Here is a 20405-nt window from a genome sequence, read left to right on the forward strand (position 1 = left end):
GTTTATCTGACCATGCAGCGGCAGCACTGCACATCCAAGCTGACGCAATAGCTGGCCTAAGTATAATGCCTGTGTGTGTATATACAGACTTCAGGATCGCCTCCTGCTTTCTATCAGCAGGTTCCTTGAGGGCGGCCGTATCCGGAGACGGTAGTGCCACCTTTTTAGACAAACGTGTGAGCGCTTTATCCACTCTAGGGGGTGTTTCCCAACGTGACCTATCCTCTGGCGGGAAAGGGAACGCCATTAGTACCTTCTTAGGAATTACCAATTTTTTATCAGGGAAAGCCCACGCTTCTTCACACACTTCATTTAATTCATCTGATGGGGGAAAAATTACGGGTAGTTTTTTCTCTCCAAACATAATACCCTTTTTAGTGGTACCTGTAGTTATATCAGAAATGTGTAACACCTCTTTCATTGCCTCAATCATGCAGTGAATGGCCTTAGTGGGCATCAGGTTAGACTCATCGTCGTCGACACTGGTGTCAGTATCAGTGTCGACATCTGGGTCTGTTTGAGGTAGCGGGCGTTTTAGAGCCCCTGACGACCCATGCGACGCCTGGGCAGGCACGAGCTGAGAAGTCGGCTGTCCCACATTTGGCATGTCGTCGATTTTCTTATATAAGGAGTCTATACGTGCACTCATTACTTTCCATAAGCCCATCCACTCAGGTGTCTGCCCCGCAGGGGGTGACATCCCTTCTAAAGGCATCTGCTCCGCCTCCACATCATTATCCTCATCAAACATGTCGACACAGCCGCACCGACACACCGCACACACACAAGGAATGCTCCGAATGAGGACAGGACCCACAAAAGCCCTTTGGGGGGACAGAGTGAGAGTATGCCAGCACACACCAGAGCGCTATATAATGCAGGGACTAACTGAGTTATGTCCCCTATAGCTGCTTTTTATATTATATATATATATATATATATTGCGCCCAAATATAGTGCCCCCCCTCTCTGTTTTTACCCTGTTCTGTAGTGTAGACTGCAGGGGAGAGCCAGGGAGCTTCCTTCCAGCGGATCTGTGAAGGAGAATGGCGCCAGTGTGTCTGAGGGAGATAGCTCCGCCCCTTTTCCGCAGCCTATTCTCCCGCTTTTTTCTGGATTCTGGCAGGGGTATTTACCACATATATAGCCTCTGGGGCTATATATTGTGGTATTTTTGCCAGCCAAGGTGTTTTTATTGCTGCTCAGGGCGCCCCCCCCCAAGCGCCCTGCACCCTCAGTGACCGGAGTGTGAAGTGTGCATGAGGAGCAATGGCGCACAGCTGCAGTGCTGTGCGCTACCTTGGTGAAGACTGGTGTCTTCTGCCGCCGTTTTTCCGGACCTCTTCTTGCTTCTGGCTCTGTAAGGGGGACGGCGGCGCGGCTCCGGGACCGAACACCAAGGACTGGGCCTGCGGTCGATCCCTCTGGAGCTAATGGTGTCCAGTAGCCTAAGAAGCCCAATCCGGCTGCAAGCAGGCGAGTTCGCTTCTTCTCCCCTTAGTCCCTCGCTGCAGTGAGCCTGTTGCCAGCAGGTCTCACTGAAAATAAAAAACCTAAAACTATACTTTCTTTCTAAGGGCTCAGGAGAGCCCCTAGTGTGCATCCATCCTCGGCCGGGCACGAAATCTAACTGAGGCTTGGAGGAGGGTCATAGTGGGAGAAGCCAGTGCACACCAGGTAGTCATAAATCTTTCTAGAGTGCCCAGCCTCCTTCGGAGCCCGCTATTCCCCATGGTCCTTACGGAGTTCCCAGCATCCACTAGGACGTTAGAGAAAGATGCTTGGGCCATGAAACACCACCAGTGGACTACTGAAGACTGGAAGAAGATCATATGATCAGACTAATAAAAATGTGAAATCTATGGTTCACCACACAGGTTGTTATACATAATTGAATACGTGAAAGGATGGTTCCTTAGTGTGTGATGCCAACAATGAAACACTGAAGAGGAAGTGTACTAGTCTTAATCTGTAAGAGGCTTTTTAGCTGGATCTCGAGTCAGTCACTTGCAAAGAGCAAATGGCAGTCTGAACAAAAAGGGCTACTACAGCAGTTTGCAGCACTACACAATGGGGGTCATCCCAACCCGTTCGCGCGCAGCGGTTCTTCGCTGCGGTGCGATCGAGTCTGGAATGCGCATGTGCGCTCTGTCGCCGGGCAACGATGCTGACAGAGAAGAAAATGGTCGCAGCGGCGACCGCAAGAAGATGGACAGCAAAAGGGCATTCCGGGGCGTCAACTTACCGTTTGCTGCCGTTTTCGGGGAGTGGTAAGTAAAACGCGGCGTGTCCAGGTGAACGGAGGGTGGAGGTGTGACTTCAAAGCCGGCCCAATCATCGCTGGATCCGTCGCACGGGGTAAGTATGTCCAGGGCGAACGCAGCCCTGCTATGCTAACATACACTCCCCCATAGGCAGAGATTAGTTGATCGCACGAGCAGCAAAAAGTTGCTACATGCGATCAACTCGGAATGAGGGCCAATAACCTCTGATCCACGCTTAGTTGGTGAAGGGTCATCCTACAGCAAAATAATACACCAAAACATACCTCCATGCTCTGTCAGAACTACCTTTGAGGAAAACAACAATAACCTAGGGGTGTATTCAATCATTGTCGGAAGCTGCCGTCTTGTCGGAAAGACGGCAGCTACCGACAGGTTTAGGTTGGAAGGGGTTCCGACCTATTCAATAGGGGGCCGTTTTTCCCGACTTGTCGGAAAGCAGTGGCCCGGCATTGAATACTGGCCTGTCTGATCTTGCCATCGGAAAAGATCCGACAGGTATTGAATACACACCCCTTAGACTTCACATCATGGAATGGTCAGTACAGTCTCCAGACTTAACCCTATCAATCTGGTTTGGGATGAACTGGACAGAAAAGTGAACGCAAAGCAACTTACATGTGCAGCTTATTTGTGGGAACTTCTGCATCACCATTGGAAAGGTCTTCTCGAATATTGATTGCCATTTCAGAAACAAAAAGCCATGAGTGTGTTTGGCGGTTATATCTGCTTTGTGCAGTCAAAAATGTATTATATTTTGTTCAACAAAATAATCATATGATTTTTTTTTTATTTCCTGCATTAATTTGAGAGTACAGTGAGACATTAAACTGTGTTTAATTCAGTAAACAGAAAAAAATGGGTCGGTTCTAAAACGTTTGACTGATAACATGTAAAAATGTAAAGTTTGGGGTTTAGTGCTCCTTCAAGCATGTCTGGATTGAAAATATATAGATTTGAAAAATGTTCTTCAGTAAATATTCTATGTTTCTAGTAAGCCAAACCTCAACTTTTATTGCATTTTAGAAACTTGCATCTCTTTGTTATATCTAATGAAAGGATCACCTCATTACAAGGTAACACTGGCATTATACCAGAGCCACTTGTTGACGGTTTGGAAGTAAAGCTGCTGTAGTATATACCTGTACTGCTTTCACTAGGAATCTTTTCTTAGGAGGCCATGTGAAATAAACAGTAGGCTCTCTGGGCAGTTTGGATTTCGCATATAACCGCAGAGATAGGACAACCTTATTAATGCGTAATAAAATCAAATCTTACAAGATTTGTACTTACTGAAGTGATCTGAAAATTGATTTATTTAATTGTCATAATTATAGTCTAATCAGGATGATTATGAAAAAGATGTTAATACTATCATGATTTATCCTAACATTTACATTTAGCCAATTTGGTGTGTAGTAAATTTCTGTGTATAAGCAAACTATGGGTAATTATTTTGATATAGGAAACAGCATTTAGAGGTGGTCACCTTACGCAGATTATTTTTTCATAGATACCATGTTAACAGAGCGGTAAATCAACCCTTTCACTGCATTTAAGAGATTAGCTAAAATTACTGTGCCAAGGCTAAAAAAAAAAACAAAAAAAACCATTTGAGTCAATATGCATTCCCTAGGGTTAGCATACTGTATCAAAGCAATATTTATCATAATATAGCAGCTGCCATTTGTCCAGAGATATTGTTCCTGATCTCACCTAACACACAGAGGCAGATTTAAAATCAAATGCAAACACTGTAACCAAAGTAGCTTAGTTGGCTAGTAGTTTTTAGCTGTTCTGGCAGTGATGGATTGATCTCCTCTGCCAGTTGGAGAAATTGTAGCCAAACAAACTATACTGCACAGCAATGGGTGCAAATTAAAAGCTTTTATTTGCTTGGAATGCAGGAGAATTTCTTGCATGCTTCACGCACTTAAAAAGCACTCTGTAGTTTTACAAATGATCATGCTAGCACTCTACATTAGGTTATACAACTTGCATTTCTACCCTCCAACACAAAATGGTTATTCCATGTATAAACTATGCTAGACTTGCTCCCGACTCTAAATCAGCCCCATAATGATGGATTATGAATAAAATTAAGGAAAGAAAACACTTCTGCGGAATACACGTGCATGTTCACACACATACATCTAATAACAGGATTTTCCCTTGTAGATGCTTATAACTTACATCTACTTCTGAGAGGGTCTGTGTCCAGCGGTAGTGGGGAAGGTCGGCTCCATTGCCTGAATTTGGCTTAAGCTTCCCTTTGTCTTTTTCATCTTCCTCTTCGTCCTCATCATTTCCATCCTGCACAGTAAAACAATACTGTTAATTTTCTATTATACATGACAATATAATAAATCAATATAATCCATCTTCTCTTTGTACCAAAGTATAAGAATGGGTCTGGCTTGGTAAAATACAGGGTAATGCGGAAAAAAAAAAAAAAAAGAGGATTTTCGTACTTACCGATAAATCCATTTCTCTGAATCCTCTAGGGGACACTAGAGTCTTATACCGTAGGGGTGTGAAACTTGCAACCGGAGGTGTGGCATAATCTAAAATTAGCATTGTCTGCACAGTCGGCTCCTCCCCCTTTACATCCCTCCTCCCTCAGTTTGAAAAATTTGACTGAGAGAATAGGACATGATACTATAGCACCTGGCGAGGAACCGAACCGTACAACATAGCAAACAGCATCCAAGAAACTCTTAACCGAAAAACCAACGCTGTTTGCACGAACTGTTTGAACAAGAACTTTGAACACAGCAGGTTGACAGCACCGAAGCGGGCGTCCAGTGTCCCCTAGAGCAGTGGTTCTCAAACTCGGTCCTCAGGACCCCACACAGTGCATGTTTTGCAGGTAACCCAGCAAGTGCACAGGTGTACTAATGACGCACTGACATTTTAAAAGGTCTACAGATGGAGCTAATTATGTCACTTGTGATTCTGTGAGGAGACCTGCAAAACATGCACTATGTGGGGTCCTGAGGACCAAGTTTGAGAACGTCTGCCCTAGAGGATTCAGAGAAATGGATTTATCGGTAAGTACCAAAATCCTCTTTTCTCTTTCATCAACTAGGGGACACTGGAGTCTTATACAGTAGGGGACGTCCCAAAGTTATCCCCAAGGGAGAGAGTGCTGTCGATGGCCTGCAAAACTAAACATCCGAACTTGGAATCTCCGGACGCCAAGGTATCAAACCCGTAAAAGTTTGCGAATGTGTGGTTTGAAGACCACGTTGTCGCTCTGCAAAATTGAGTAGTGGAAACACCTCGAATACCCGCCCCTGAGGCACCCACTGATCTGGTATTAGGAGCACAAGTCTGAACCGGAAACTGCTTATCACAGGAAATATTAGCTTGCCGGTTGGCAAGGCTATTCCATCGAAACAAAGACTGCCTAGATGCTGGCCAACCATTCTTTGGACCAAACCAATGGTCCGACCTTCTACAGGACGACGTAACTTGTACGTATATTCGTAAGCTCGGACAACATCCAAAATACGTCCCCATCTGCGAATCCCTGAAAGGATGGGACCACAATCGGTTGGTTTACCTGAAACCCCGAAACGACCTTAGGAAGGAAATCCGCTCATGTACGGAGTTTTGGCCTTATCCTGCTGGAAATTAACAAAGGACTCTAACCTGATAGGGCTCCTTACGCCGGAACCCTTCCAGCCGAAGCCAAGGCAAGTCATAACGTGACCTTCCCAGAGAGATATTGCAGGTCTGTTCTTTCCAATGGCTCAAAAGATGGTGATCTCAAAAATTTCAACTACAAATCTTAGTCCCACTGCGCAGTGGGGGGACGGAAAGGAGGTTGTATCCTCCGAACCCCCTGTAAAAAAGGTTTGAACCTCTTGTAAGCACGCTAACCGCTGTTGAAATAGGATGGAGAGGGCCGAAACTTGAACCTTCAAGGAACCTAGTCTTAGTCCTTCATCTAGACCAGCTGGAGTGAAAAGTAGAAGTAGTGTTCACTCTAGGAGTGAAAAGGGGCAGGGCGCCGGACTCAGGGGGGCACATGCAAAGCGGCGAAATGGGGGCGCAGCCACGCAAATTAGAGGGGGTGGCCACGCCTCTGTCATTTTAGGGGACGTGGCCCACAGACGCTACTATAGAGAGCGTCTGTGGCCGCCGACGTCACTGTTGGGGGCGTGCCCAGCACCTCCGTCGGTGCTGGGCTTCCCCCAGACCTCTCCCAATGATGTGAATGGATGCCGCGCGCATGCGCACGGCATCTATACACGCCGGGAGGGCAGGGAGCGGGCGGCTGTTCTAGCAGGGCGCCACAAAAGGGGCAGGGCGGGTTTTGCCTGTTAAAAAAACGGGCAGGGCGCGGCGACCCTGCTAAAACAGCCTAGAGTGAACACTAGTAGAAGTCTGGGTAAGTGGACGTTCGTCGAATTCCACCCATATTCCTAACACCAGTCCATGTACTTCTTCTAATGTCTGCAGTCGTACATGGGTGTCACCGGCTTTCTAGCAGCAATCATCTTTAGGAATAGCCTTTCTTGGTATCCCTCTCACTCTTAAGATCCGGGTCTCAACAGCCACGCCACTAAACGAAGCCTGTTCCGGTCTGAGTGGAGGAACGGCCCCTGATATAGCCGGTCCTCCCTCCGAGGTAACCGCCAAGGGTCCTCCGTTAGTATCCCCCGTAAGTCCGAGTTCCAACCTCCACGGGGCCAACTTGGTGCTATGAGAATTGCCCATACTCGCTGTCGTATTACCCCTTTCTTTTTGGAGAATTCGGGGTATGAGTGGGAAAGGTGGAAAAATGTAAACCCTTCTGTAACACCAAGGAAGTGTCAGCGTGTCCACTTCCGCTGCTGCTGGATCTATTGTCCTGGACACATACCTGGGCAGCTAATGATTTTGTCGAGACGCCATCAGGTCCACCTGAGGTAGACCCCATCTACTCACCATCATGTCGAAGATCTGTGTAAGCACCGCTCGCCTGGATGCAGACCTGGCGACTGTGATAATCTGCTTTCCGGTTCACTGTTGACCGCTGACTATATCTTCGGCTAAGAGAAGCGAATTGTAAACCGCTTCTCAGTCAGAGAATGGTTATGGGTAACCCGCTCTCCAGTAAAGTTCATTTGCCCTGAAAATTATGGGTCTCTAGGACAGCTTCCTCAACCTCTGAGACTGGCATTTGTTGTGAGAATCCTCCAATCCTAAATTTCAAAGTCTTGCCTGCTGCAAGGTTTAGTGGAACGACCACCCAATTAAGGAGATCCGTATCTCTTGTGGAACTCAGATCCTTCAATGCAGGAGCCAATGTTACCCTGGTCCCTGAGCAGTAAGGTTCATTGGGAATGGTCGTAAGTGAGGTCAGCTGTACTGGAGAGCCTCGAAAGACGTCACCATCATCCTGAGAAGTTGCACAGAGAAGTGCAGGGAGACTGTCTGAGTCCTCAGTACCTGAGTCACTAGCCTCTGTAGGTCCTGGATCTTGTTCTCTGGTAAGAAAGCCCTCAATCTTACTGTGTCCAAGATGAGATCTAGGAATGGAATCCGTTGCATTGGTGTAAGGTTAGGTTTCTGGAAATTCACCATCTACCCATGTTGAATGAGAAGTTGATAAGATGTCTGAGCATCCTTGATGAGCCGTTCTTGAGAGGAGGCTTTGATCAGGAGATAGTCTCAATCCTGCCACCATTACTGCCCTGATCCTCGTAAGAGAATCCTGGGGCTGATGATAGACCGAATGGTAGGACCCTTCATTTGGAAAGGATCCTGCACCAGTGCAAATCTTAAGTCAGCTTGGTGAGGGTCCCAACCGGGATATGCATGAATGCATCCCTTATGTCCATGGATACCATTAACTCTCCTAGTTCCAAACCTGCAATAACTGACTGGATTTACTACATCCTGAATCAGCAAACCGTTAGGAACTGGTTTAAAACTTGTAAAACTTAGTAATGGTCTGACCGGCCCATCTGGTTTTGCACTACTAAAATACTTGAATAAAATCCCGTTCCACTTTGAGAATCTGGGACTGGCGATATAACCCTCTGTATGTAGGAGTCTTTGAATTTGCCGCCTGTAATGCTACTGCACGCAACGGACACCTAATCCCTCGTGCTGTAAAAAAACGGACTGTGTGTACGTTTCTGAAAGTCTATCCTGTCACTGGGAAATATCTTCCAATACTGCGCCCACCAAGGGGGATCAGAGTTGAGCAGAGAGACTGTCATGCCATGGGTTTGTGAGCAGGTCTGTTCTGCTTTCTGGGTGTCGACACTGAACGACTCCTACCCCTGGTTCCACAAGTCTGTTGCTCCAAAACCTCTCCTGGCTCGGTACGACAGTGAACGAGTGAATTTAAACACTGGTCTCGAGTACTCTCCACTAACGTGTGAAGTGGTTCTCGAGTAAGAAGTAGGTAGAAAGGTAGATTTCACTGCAGTTGCCTGCGAAATCCACTTGTCTAACTCGGGACCAAATAACATTATCTGAGCCATAAAATTCTTCTAGCCGAAATGGCAGGAACCGAGATGCGGGACGTTCTTTTATGAGCGTCTTTTGAAGCCTGTCACATATAAGTAGCTAATTCTCGAATATGCTCTGCTTACTGAGAAACCTCCTCCATGCTACTTATTTACGCCCAGTCCATGTGACAATGTGCTGGTACAAAAATTGGTTTTGATGCAGTGTGCGACCTGACATATCCTTTAAGGCGGTCACGCTAGGCCTAGATGACATTTCCTTGTTTGAAAATGCCCAGTAGGCGGCACCTCCCATTTAACCATTACACTTCTTGATAAAGGATTCTTAAATTCAAACCTCCTTGGCACTTGAAAGCGTTTATCAGGTTACTTCCAAGCATTCGCCATCTGAGTCTAGAGAGTTCAAGGAATAGGGAGCACTACTGGCAACGATTGTGGGATACGAATCAATCGAAAACTCTCTGTATCCTTAACTTTTTACTCCCTGAAGTTTAGGGTCTCTATAACCGCTTCTATAAGGGAATCTAAACTCCTGATCTAAGGCAGACTTAAGTATCTTGCCTCTATCTATAATAAGACCCCCTTCCTCCTTTGTGTAAGATGAGGATGGTTCTCTTAATCGACTTGTTCGCATTGCTTAATGCTTGCACAGGAGGGATTAATTTAAATCAGAAATTCCTCCATAGTCATTGAGAATGCCTCAGTCCTTTCCGACTGCTGTTTGCGGGAATCTGACAGCTATTTTGAAATACCTGTTAGGGCTTGCTCCCATGACCTTGGTGGAGCCTTCCTCCCGTGCTGGGCGCCCTTAACTAGACCCTTGCTCATCTTACTACATTTTGTGCAAACATAATAAGTCTTAGTGTTTTTGGTAAGTGCTTTTGACATTTGAAGCCGTACCCCATAGAGCGCTCCTTAGTGCTTTCCCCCTTTATAATAGGAACAGAAACACCGTAACGGGTGATGGGAGTAAAGGTACACTGGATTCATCTAGCTGGATCTTTCTAAACACTACACACAAATCAAAAAATAAATAAAAATAAGAATTTACTTACCGATAATTCTATTTCTCGTAGTCCGTAGTGGATGCTGGGGACTCCGTAAGGACCATGGGGAATAGCGGCTCCGCAGGAGACAGGGCACAAAAGTAAAAGCTTTAGGATCAGGTGGTGTGCACTGGCTCCTCCCCCTATGACCCTCCTCCAAGCCTCAGTTAGGATACTGTGCCCGGAGGAGTGTACACAATAAGGAAGGATTTTGAATCCCGGGTAAGACTCATACCAGCCACACCAATCACACTGTACAACCTGTGATCTGAACCCAGTTAACAGCATGATAACAGCGGAGCCTCTGAAAAGATGGCTCACAACAATAATAACCCGATTTTTGTAACAATAACTATGTACAAGTATTGCAGACAATCCGCACCTGGGATGGGCGCCCAGCATCCACTACGGACTACGAGAAATAGAATTATCGGTAAGTAAATTCTTATTTTCTCTGACGTCCTAAGTGGATGCTGGGGACTCCGTAAGGACCATGGGGATTATACCAAAGCTCCCAAACGGGCGGGAGAGTGCGGATGACTCTGCAGCACCGAATGAGAAAACTCCAGGTCCTCCTCAGCCAGGGTATCAAATTTGTAGAATTTTGCAAACGTGTTTGCCCCTGACCAAGTAGCAGCTCGGCAAAGTTGTAAAGCCGAGACCCCTCGGGCAGCCGCCCAAGATGAGCCCATCTTCCTTGTGGAATGGGCATTTACATATTTTGGCTGTGGCAGGCCTGCCACAGAATGTGCAAGCTGAATTGTACTACACATCCAACTAGCAATCGTCTGCTTAGAAGCAAGAGCACCCAGTTTGTTGGGTGCATACAGGATAACCGCAAGTCAGTTTTCCTGACTCCAGCCGTCCTGGAAACCTATATTTTCAGGGCCCTGACAACATCTAGCAACCTGGAGTCCTCCAAGTCCCTAGTAGCCGCAGGTACCACAATAAGCTGGTTCAGGTGAAACGCTGACACCACCTTAGGGAGAAACTGGGGACGAGTCCGCAGCTCTGCCCTGTCCGAATGGACAATCAGATATGGGCTTTTGTGAGACAAAGCCGCCAATTCTGACACTCGCCTGGCCGAGGCCAGGGCCAACAGCATGGTCACTTTCCATGTGAGATATTTCAAATCCACAGATTTGAGCGGTTTAAACCAATGTGATTTGAGGAATCCCAGAACTACGTTGAGATCCCACAGTGCCACTGGAGGCACAAAAGGGGGTTGTATATGCAGTACTCCCTTGACAAACTTCTGGACTTCAGGAATTGAAGCCAATTCTTTCTGGAAGAAAATCGACAGGGCCGAAATTTGAACCTTAATGGACCCCAATTTGAGGCCCATAGACACTCCTGTTTGTAGGAAATGCAGGAATCGACCGAGTTGAAATTCCTCCGTGGGGGCCTTCCTGGCCTCACACCATGCAACATATTTTCGCCAAATGCGGCGATAATGTTGTGCGGTCACCTCCTTCCTGGCTCTGACCAGGGTAGGGATGACCTCTTCCGGAATGCCTTTTTCCCTTAGGATCCGGCGTTCAACCGCCATGCCGTCAAACGCAGCCGCGGTAAGTCTTGGAACAGACATGATCCTTGCTGAAGCAAGTCCCTTCTTAGTATCTCTTGAAGTTCCGGGTACCAAGTCCTTCTTGGCCAATCCGGAGCCACGAGTATAGTTCTTACTCCTCTCCGTCTTATAATTCTCAGTACCTTGGGTATGAGAGGCAGAGGAGGGAACACATACACCGATTGGTACACCCACGGTGTTACCAGAGCGTCCCAGCTATTGCCTGAGGGTCTCTTGACCTGGCGCAATACCTGTCCAGTTTTTTGTTCAGACGGGACGCCATCATGTCCACCTTTGGCCTTTCCCAACGGTTCACAATCATGTGGAAGACTTCCAGATGAAGTCCCCACTCTCCCGGGTGGAGGTCGTGCCTGCTGAGGAAGTCTGCTTCCCAGTTGTCCACTCCCGGAATGAACACCGCTGACAGTGTTATCACATGATTTTTCGCCCAGCGAAGAATCCTTGCTGCCATTGCCCTCCTGCTTCTTGTGCCGCCCTGTCTGTTTACGTGGGCGACTGCCGTGATGTTGTCCGACTGGATCAGCACCGGTTGACTTTGAAGCAGAGGTCTTCCTAGGCTCAGAGCATTGTAAATTGCCCTTAGCTCCAGTATATTTATGTGGAGAGAAGTCTCCAGACTTGACCACACTCCTTGGAAATTTCTTCCCTGTGTGACTGCTCCCCAGCCTCTCAGGCTGGCATCCGTGGTCACCAGGACCCAGTCCTGAATGCCGAATCTGCTGCCCTCTAGTAGATGAGCACTCTGCAGCCACCACAGAAGAGACACCCTTGTCCTTGGAGACAGGATTATCCGCTGATGCATCTGAAGATGCGATCCGGACCATTCGTCCAGCAGATCCCACTGAAAAATTCTTGCGTGAAATCTGCCGAATGGAATCGCTTCGTAAGAAGCCACCATTTTTCCCAGGACTCTTGTGCATTGATGCACTGACACTTGGCCTGGTTTTAGGAGGTTTCTGACTAGCTCGGATAACTCCCTGGCTTTCTCCTCCGGGAGAAACACCTTTTTCTGGACTGTGTCCAGAATCATCCCTAGGAACAGCAGACGTGTCGTCGGAATCAGCTGCGATTTTGGAATATTTAGAATCCACCCGTGCTGTCGTAGAACTACTTGAGATAGTGCTACTCCGACCTCCAACTGTTCTCTGGACCTTGCCCTTATCAGGAGATCGTCCAAGTAAGGGATAATTAAGACGCCTTTTCTTTGAAGAAGAATCATCATTTCGGCCATTACCTTGGTAAAGACCCGGGGTGCCGTGGACAATCCAAACGGCAGCGTCTGAAACTGATAGTGACAGTTCTGTACCACGAACCTGAGGTACCCTTGGTGAGAAGGGCAAATTGGGACATGGAGGTAAGCATCCTTGATGTCCAGGGACACCATATAGTCCCCTTCTTCCTGGTTCGCTATCACTGCTCTGAGTGACTCCATCTTGATTTGAACCTTTGTATGTAAGTGTTCAAAGATTTCAGATTTAGAATAGGTCTCACCGAGCCATCTGGCTTCAGTACCACAAATAGTGTGGAATATTACCCCTTTCCTTGTTGTAGGAGGGGTACTTTGATTATCACCTGCTGGGAATACAGCTTGTGAATTGTTTCCAATACTGCCTCCCTGTCGGAGGGAGACGTTGGTAAAGCAGACTTCAGGAACCTGCGAGGGGGAGACGTCTCGAATTTCCAATCTGTACCCCTGGGATACTACTTGTAGGATCCAGGGGTCCACTTGCGAGTGAGCCCACTGCGCGCTGAAACTCTTGAGACGACCCCCCACCGCACGCACCTGAGTCCGCTTGTACGGCCCCAGCGTCATGCTGAGGACTTGGCAGAAGCGGTGGAGGGCTTCTGTTCCTGGGAAGGGGCTGCCTGCTGCAGTCTTCTTCCCTTTCCTCTACCCCTGGGCAGATATGACTGGCCTTTTGCCCGCTTGCCCTTATGGGGACGAAAGGACTGAGGCTGAAAAGACGGTGTCTTTTTCTGCTGAGATGTGACTTGGGGTAAAAAAGGTGGATTTTCCAGCTGTTGCCGTGGCCACCAGGTCCGATGGACCGACCCCAAATAACTCCTCCCCTTTATACGGCAATACTTCCATGTGCCGTTTGGAATCTGCATCACCTGACCACTGTCGTGTCCATAAACATCTTCTGGCAGACATGGACATCGCACTTACTCTTGATGCCAGAGTGCAAATATCCCTCTGTGCATCTCGCATATATAGAAATGCATCCTTTAAATGCTCTATAGTCAATAAAATACGGTCCCTGTCAAGGGTATCAATATTTTCAGTCAGGGAATCCGACCAAGCCACCCCAGCGCTGCACATCCAGGCTGAGGCGATCGCTGGTCGCAGTATAACACCAGTATGTGTGTATATACTTTTTAGGATATTTTCCAGCTTCCTATCAGCTGGCTCCTTAAGGGCGGCCGTATCCGGAGACGGTAACGCCACTTGTTTTGATAAGCGTGTGAGCGCCTTATCCACCCTAGGGGGTGTTTCCCAACGCGCCCTAACTTCTGGCGGGAAAGGGTATAACGCCAATAATTTTCTATCGGGGGAAACCCACGCATCATCACACACTTCATTTAATTTATCTGATTCAGGAAAAACTACAGGTAGTTTTTTCACACCCCACATAATACCCTTTTTTGTGGTACTTGTAGTATCAGAAATATGTAACACCTCCTTCATTGCCCTTAACATGTAACGTGTGGCCCTAATGGAAAATACGTTTGTTTCTTCACCGTCGACACTGGAGTCAGTGTCCGTGTCTGTGTCGACCGACTGAGGTAAATGGGAGTTTTAAAGCCCCTGACGGTGTTTGAGACACCTGGACAGGTACTAATTGGTTTGCCGGCCGTCTCATGTCGTCAACCGACCTTGCAGCGTGTTGACATTATCACGTAATTCCCTAAATAAGCCATCCATTCCGGTGTCGACTCCCTAGAGAGTGACATCACCATTACAGGCAATTGCTCCGCCTCCTCACCAACATCGTCCTCATACATGTCGACACACACGTACCGACACACAGCACACACACAGGGAATGCTCTGATAGAGGACAGGACCCCACTAGCCCTTTGGGGAGACAGAGGGAGAGTTTGCCAGCACACACCAAAACGCTATAATTATACAGGGACAACCTTATATAAGTGTTTTCCCTTATAGCATCTTAATATATTATAATACCGCCACATAAAATGCCCCCCTCTCTGTTTTAATCCTGTTTCTGTAGTGCAGTGCAGTGCAGGGGAGAGCCTGGGAGCCTTCCTAGCAGCGGAGCTGTGTAGGAAAATGGCGCTGTGTGCTGAGGAGAATAGGCCCCGCCCCCTTTTCGGCGGGCTTCTTCTCCCGTTTTTCTGACAACCTGGCAGGGGTTAAATACATCCATATAGCCCCAGAGGCTATATGTGATGTATTTTTAGCCAGCATAGGTACTTTCATTGCTGCCCAGGGCGCCCCCCCCAGCGCCCTGCACCCTCAGTGACCGTTGGTGTGAAGTGTGCTGAGAGCAATGGCGCACAGCTGCAGTGCTGTGCGCTACCTTAAGAAGACTGGGAAGTCTTCAGCCGCCGATTTCTGGACCTCTTCTCTCTTCAGCATCTGCAAGGGGGTCGGCGGCGCGGCTCCGGTGACCCATCCAGGCTGTACCTGTGATCGTCCCTTTGGAGCTAGTGTCCAGTAGCCTAAGAAGCCAATCCACTCTGCAGTCAGGTGAGTTCACTTCTTCTCCCCTAAGTCCCTCGATGCAGTGAGCCTGTTGCCAGCAGGACTCACTGAAAATAAAAAACCTAACAAAACTTTTACTCTAAGCAGCTCTTTAGGAGAGCCACCTAGATTGCACCCTTCTCGGCCGGGCACAAAAACCTAACTGAGGCTTGGAGGAGGGTCATAGGGGGAGGAGCCAGTGCACACCACCTGATGCTAAAGCTTTTACTTTTGTGCCCTGTCTCCTGCGGAGCCGCTATTCCCCATGGTCCTTACGGAGTCCCCAGTATCCACTTAGGACGTCAGAGAAAAATGTATAATAATATCACCAGCCTCGTTGCAACCCTCGCACACCCAACTGTATTGCAGTTCTGAGGTCGGGGTTGTGATCGAGTCTTTCCCATCATTTCATCGGGATCTTTTGTTTAGAAGTCCCTTGAAAATCTAAAGCATAAAAATGCCTGTCAGAATACATTAAAAATCCATTGCAGCAGAGTCCTAAATACAAATGTCCAGTAGAGGGAGTAGTTGCTCTATTATAATAACCCGTCCCTCTGCTCTGACCGGCCAGGAAGCCTGTCTATTCTAAAGGTAATAACGCCTTAGAGTCCTTTTGGCGCCTCTATTCATTTAAAAATGGCCGCCATTTATTTAATAAATATATATTACTATAGCTCTCTGGGTCCTTCCTAGGGTCACACTCCCCCCTTAACGGCTGCCCCAGGCCGGGCTTACTAGCAAAAAAGTTACCTTTTTATTCATTTCCCCCTTTGTCGTCACCCTCAGCCCTCTGCCGGCAGAGGGAAGGGACGAGAGACCATCTGAGCGGGCGGTGGACGCACTTCCCAAGCGCTCCGTAGTGTGTGATGCTGCTACTGACATGCGCGCTGTGTCTCCCTCCACTGGTGGTGGGAGAGGGCGAGAGACCATTTCAGCGTGCGGCGAGAGGTCAGTGCGCGTCCCCGCTGTATGTGAGGATGCCGCCGCTGACAGCCGCGATGTGTCTCCCTCAGCCCTTTGCTGGCGACGGGAGTGGGCGAGAGACCATTACAGCGTGCGGCGGGAGGTCAGTGCGCGTCCCCGCTGTATGTGAGGATGACGCCGCTGACAGCCGCTTCCGATGTAAAGGGGAGGCGGGGAGGGAGCTGACATGCAGCGGGAGTAGAAGCCGGCCAGGTTGTGTTTGAGCCCGCGCTGTGTATAAAAGAAGTGGGGGCGGCGGGGGAGCTGCGCTGCTAGTCTGCCAGGACTTAAGTTACAGGAAGCCTGGAGGCAGCAGCGTGCACACTGGCCAGATAATAATAATAATAATCATCTTTTAAACCTCAAGCTGTGGGAATTGGAAGGAGTCTGCTAATAGTCTCTGCCTTTCTATCTAAGGCCCATATTAACCACCAGTACTCACTGCCCCTGGAAATGCTGACTCTGTGCTCCGGATTTTCCATAGAGAGATGCAGATCCCCTTTATAAGGGATCATTGTCTCTCTAATTCAAAAGCTTTTGTCCCCCTTTTCATTATGTTGACGCAGCCTGAGTTTTCTGTAATGGGTCAGTAGCTCCCTTCAGTGCCTGTTACCTCCTAGGCACAATTTTTCAAACTGGGGGAGGAGGGATGTGAAGGGGGAGGAGCCGGCTGTGCAGACAATGCTAATTTTGCATTGTGCCACACCTCTGGTTGCAAGCTTCACACCCCTACTATATAAGACTCTAGTGTCCCCTAGTGGATGAAAGAGAAAAGAATAAGTTATGGATGGCATAGCCAATTCAACACATTTCTACAGATAAGGAATATGAATTAAATGGATAAAAGCTATAGTGGGAGCCAGCAAAAGCCCTAGTTTCAGAAGCTTTCTGCTACAAAATACAACACTACATCCCATATGTATATTGCGTTCTAGCATTGTGCCTATAATATAGGTGATAAAATAAAGAAAAACTAACATCAGATGAACAGAAGTTCATAGGATTTCAAGAGTTAGCGAGATCCCCTTCTTCAACCGGGTGGTAGTCATGTGACCGCCGGTCGGCTGACCGACAGTCACATGACCTCCTCCGTGAGCCCGACGGCTCACTATCCCGATGGTCGGCATGCCGACCAACGGGGACTATTTCCACTCTTAGAGTGGGAATAGAACCCGTGGCGACCGCAGGTCGCCACCGAGCCCGCAGCGTGGCGAGCGCAGCGAGCCCGCAAGGGGCTTGCTGCACTCGCCCCTCCCCGCCGGCGTCGGTATGCTGCCGGGATCCCGGCGTCGGTAAGGAGACCGCCGGTCACCCGTACTACACCCCTCCAACCTGTATCTTGCCTACATACTTTGGAAGGATCTGTAGTAAATCTCAAGGCAATACAGTTAGGCAATCCCTAGATCACATTTCAAACTTTCCAAAAAAACAAACCAAAACTAATTCATGAATAAAAGAAAAATACATATAAATAGAAGTGCAGCTAATTAAAAAGAACAAATAGGTGCTCAGCTCTTTATAAACCAGTTCATATTTCAAGAAAGCAAAACCACCAAATCTCCATACATATATAAAGACAGCATTTTAGTCTTTAAATATGAAGAAACACATGTACACTGCAGAATATTCAGGGATAGGTCTAGCTACAGATCTAATAGAACTGTAGTACCCTTGCACAGAATCCTCTTTATACAGCTACATAAAAGGAACGAGGAAATGCAAACAGTACAGCAATGCATAGACAAACTATAGCTATTTTAAACAGTGTAGTAAAAAGACCCTATGACCGGCTGTACTATAGCTACGTTATCAGAAGTGACACAGTGCTTACAGTTTTCAGCACAATTTACTAAGAAACTGTGCCATGGCAGCTTAGCGATATTCAACTACCTTGCAATTAGTGCTTCGTCAGCCAGTATGGATCCTGTGGGAAAGCAGTTTCACACTTGCATTTTGTACTGGTAAGCCAACTTGAACTTCCAGTTCCACATTAGTTCAATATAAATAAAAAAATAAATAAATCTGTAGCTAGTTTTAGAAAGAAAAAAAAATAAGATTTTACTCACCGGTAAATCTATTTCTCGTAGTCCGTAGTGGATGCTGGGGACTCCGTAAGGACCATGGAATAGACGGCTCCGCAGGAGACTGGGCACATCTAAAGAAAGCTTTAGGACTATCTGGTGTGCACTGGCTCCTCCCCCTATGACCCTCCTCCAAGCCTCAGTTAGGACACTGTGCCCGGAAGAGCTGACACAATAAGGAAGGATTTTGAATCCCGGGTAAGACTCATACCAGCCACACCAATCACACCATAAAACTCGAGATAGGAACCCCGGTTAACAGTATGATAACAATGGAACCTCTGAATAGATGGTTCGCAATAACAACCCGATTTGTGTAACAATAACTATTTACAAGTATTGCAGACAATCCGCACTTGGGATGGGCGCCCAGCATCCACTACGGACTACGAGAAATAGATTTACCGGTGAGTAAAATCTTATTTTCTCTGACGTCCTAGTGGATGCTGGGGACTCCGTAAGGACCATGGGGATTATACCAAAGCTCCCAAACGGGCGGGAGAGTGCGGATGACTCTGCAGCACCGAATGAGAGAACTCCAGGTCCTCCTCAGCCAGGGTATCAAATTTATAAAATTTTGCAAACGTGTTTGCCCCTGACCAAGTAGCAGCTCGGCCAAGTCGTAAAGCCGAGACCCCTCGGGCAGCCGCCCAAGATGAGCCCACCTTCCTTGTGGAATGGGCTTTTAGAGATTTAGGCTGCGGTAGTCCCACCGCAGAATGCGCAAGCTGAATAGTGCTACAAATCCAGCGCGCTATAGTCTGCTTAGAAGCAGGAGCACCCAGCTTGTTGGGTGCATCTAGGATAAACAGCGAGTCAGTTTTTCTGACTACAGCCGTCCTGGAAATATAATTTTTCAGGGCCCTGACTACGTCCAGTAACTTGGAATCCTCCAGGTCCCTAGTAGCCACAGGCACCAATAATAGGTTGGTACAAGTGAAAAACCTGATACCACCTTCGGGAGAAAGTGAGGACGAGTCCTCAACTCTGCCCTATCCATATGGAAAATCAGGTAAGGGCTTTTTTATGACAAAGCCGGCAATTCTGACACATGCCTGGCCGAAGCCAGAGCCAACACATGACCACTTTCCATGTGAGATATTTCAATCCACGGTTTTAAGTGGCTCAAACCAATGTGATTCCAGGAACTCCAAAACCACATTGAGATCCCAAGGTGCCACTGGGGCACAAAGAAGGGGCTGAATATGCAGCACTCCCTTACAACGTCTGAACTTCAGGCTGACATCCTTCCTGGCTTTGATCAGGATAAGAATGACTACCTCCGGAATGCCTTTTTCACTCAGGATCCGGTGTTCAACCGCCATGCCGTCAACGCAGCCGCGGTTAGTCTTTGAACAGACAGGGCCCCTGCTGCAGCAGATCCTGTCTGAGTGGCAGAGGCCATGGGTCCTCTGAGATCATCTCTTGAAGTTCCAGGTACCAAGCCCTTCTTGGCCAATCCGAAACAATGAGTATAGTTCTTACTCCTCTTTTTCTTATTATCCTTAGTACCTTGGGTATGAGAGGGAGAGGAGGGAACACATAAACCGACTGGTACACCCGCGGTGTCACTAGAGCGTCCACAGCGATCGCCTGAGGTTCCCTTGACCTGGCGCAATATCTTTTTTATTGAGGCGGGACGCCATCATGTCCACCTGTGGTCTTTCCCAACGGTTTACTAGCATTTGGAAGACTTCTGGATGAAGTCCCTATTCTCCCGGGTGGAGTCTGCTGCGGAAGTCTGCTTCCCAGTTGTCCACTCCCGGAATTAACACTGCTGCCAGTGCTACCACATGATTTTCCGCCCAACGGGGAATCCTTGTGGCTTCTGCCATTGCCCTCCTGCTTCTTGTGCCGCCCTGCCTGTTTACATGGGCGAGCGCCGTGATGTTGTCTGATTGGAACAGTACGGCTGGTGAAGCAGGGGCCTTGTTTTGCTTAGGGCCTTGTAAATGGCTCTTATCTCCAGAAAATTTATGTTAAGTGAAAACTCCTGTTTGGACCATAGTCCTTGGAATTTTATTCCCTGTGTGACTGCACCCCAGCCCCGAAGGCTGGCATCCGTGGTCACCAGGACCCAGTCCTGTATTCCGAAACTGCGGCCCTCTAGTAGATGAGCCCTCTGCAGCCACCACCGCAGCGACACCCTGGTTCTTGCCGACCGGGTTATCCGCTGCTGTATCTGGAGATGGGACCCGGACCATTTGTCCAACAGGTCCCACTGGAAAATCCTTGCGTGGAACTTTCCGAATGGAATTGCTTCGTACGAA

The 20405-nt window shown here is 48.0% G+C and overlaps 1 protein-coding gene across 3 annotated transcripts in view; it reads right to left on the minus strand.

Moving 5' to 3' along the window:
• The window catches only part of NUDC (nuclear distribution C, dynein complex regulator), a 92098-nt gene that overhangs the window by 56812 nt on the left and 14881 nt on the right, over positions 1–20405 (minus strand). For all 3 annotated transcript variants that reach the window (XM_063954709.1, XM_063954707.1, XM_063954708.1), the window contains exon 5: positions 4476–4595. In XM_063954709.1, coding sequence (XP_063810779.1) covers positions 4476–4595 — 120 coding nt within the window. The remainder of the gene's footprint in view (positions 1–4475; positions 4596–20405) is intronic.

This window comes from Pseudophryne corroboree, chromosome 2 (assembly GCF_028390025.1).
Source record: "Pseudophryne corroboree isolate aPseCor3 chromosome 2, aPseCor3.hap2, whole genome shotgun sequence".
Classification (NCBI taxonomy): Eukaryota; Metazoa; Chordata; class Amphibia; order Anura; family Myobatrachidae; genus Pseudophryne; species Pseudophryne corroboree.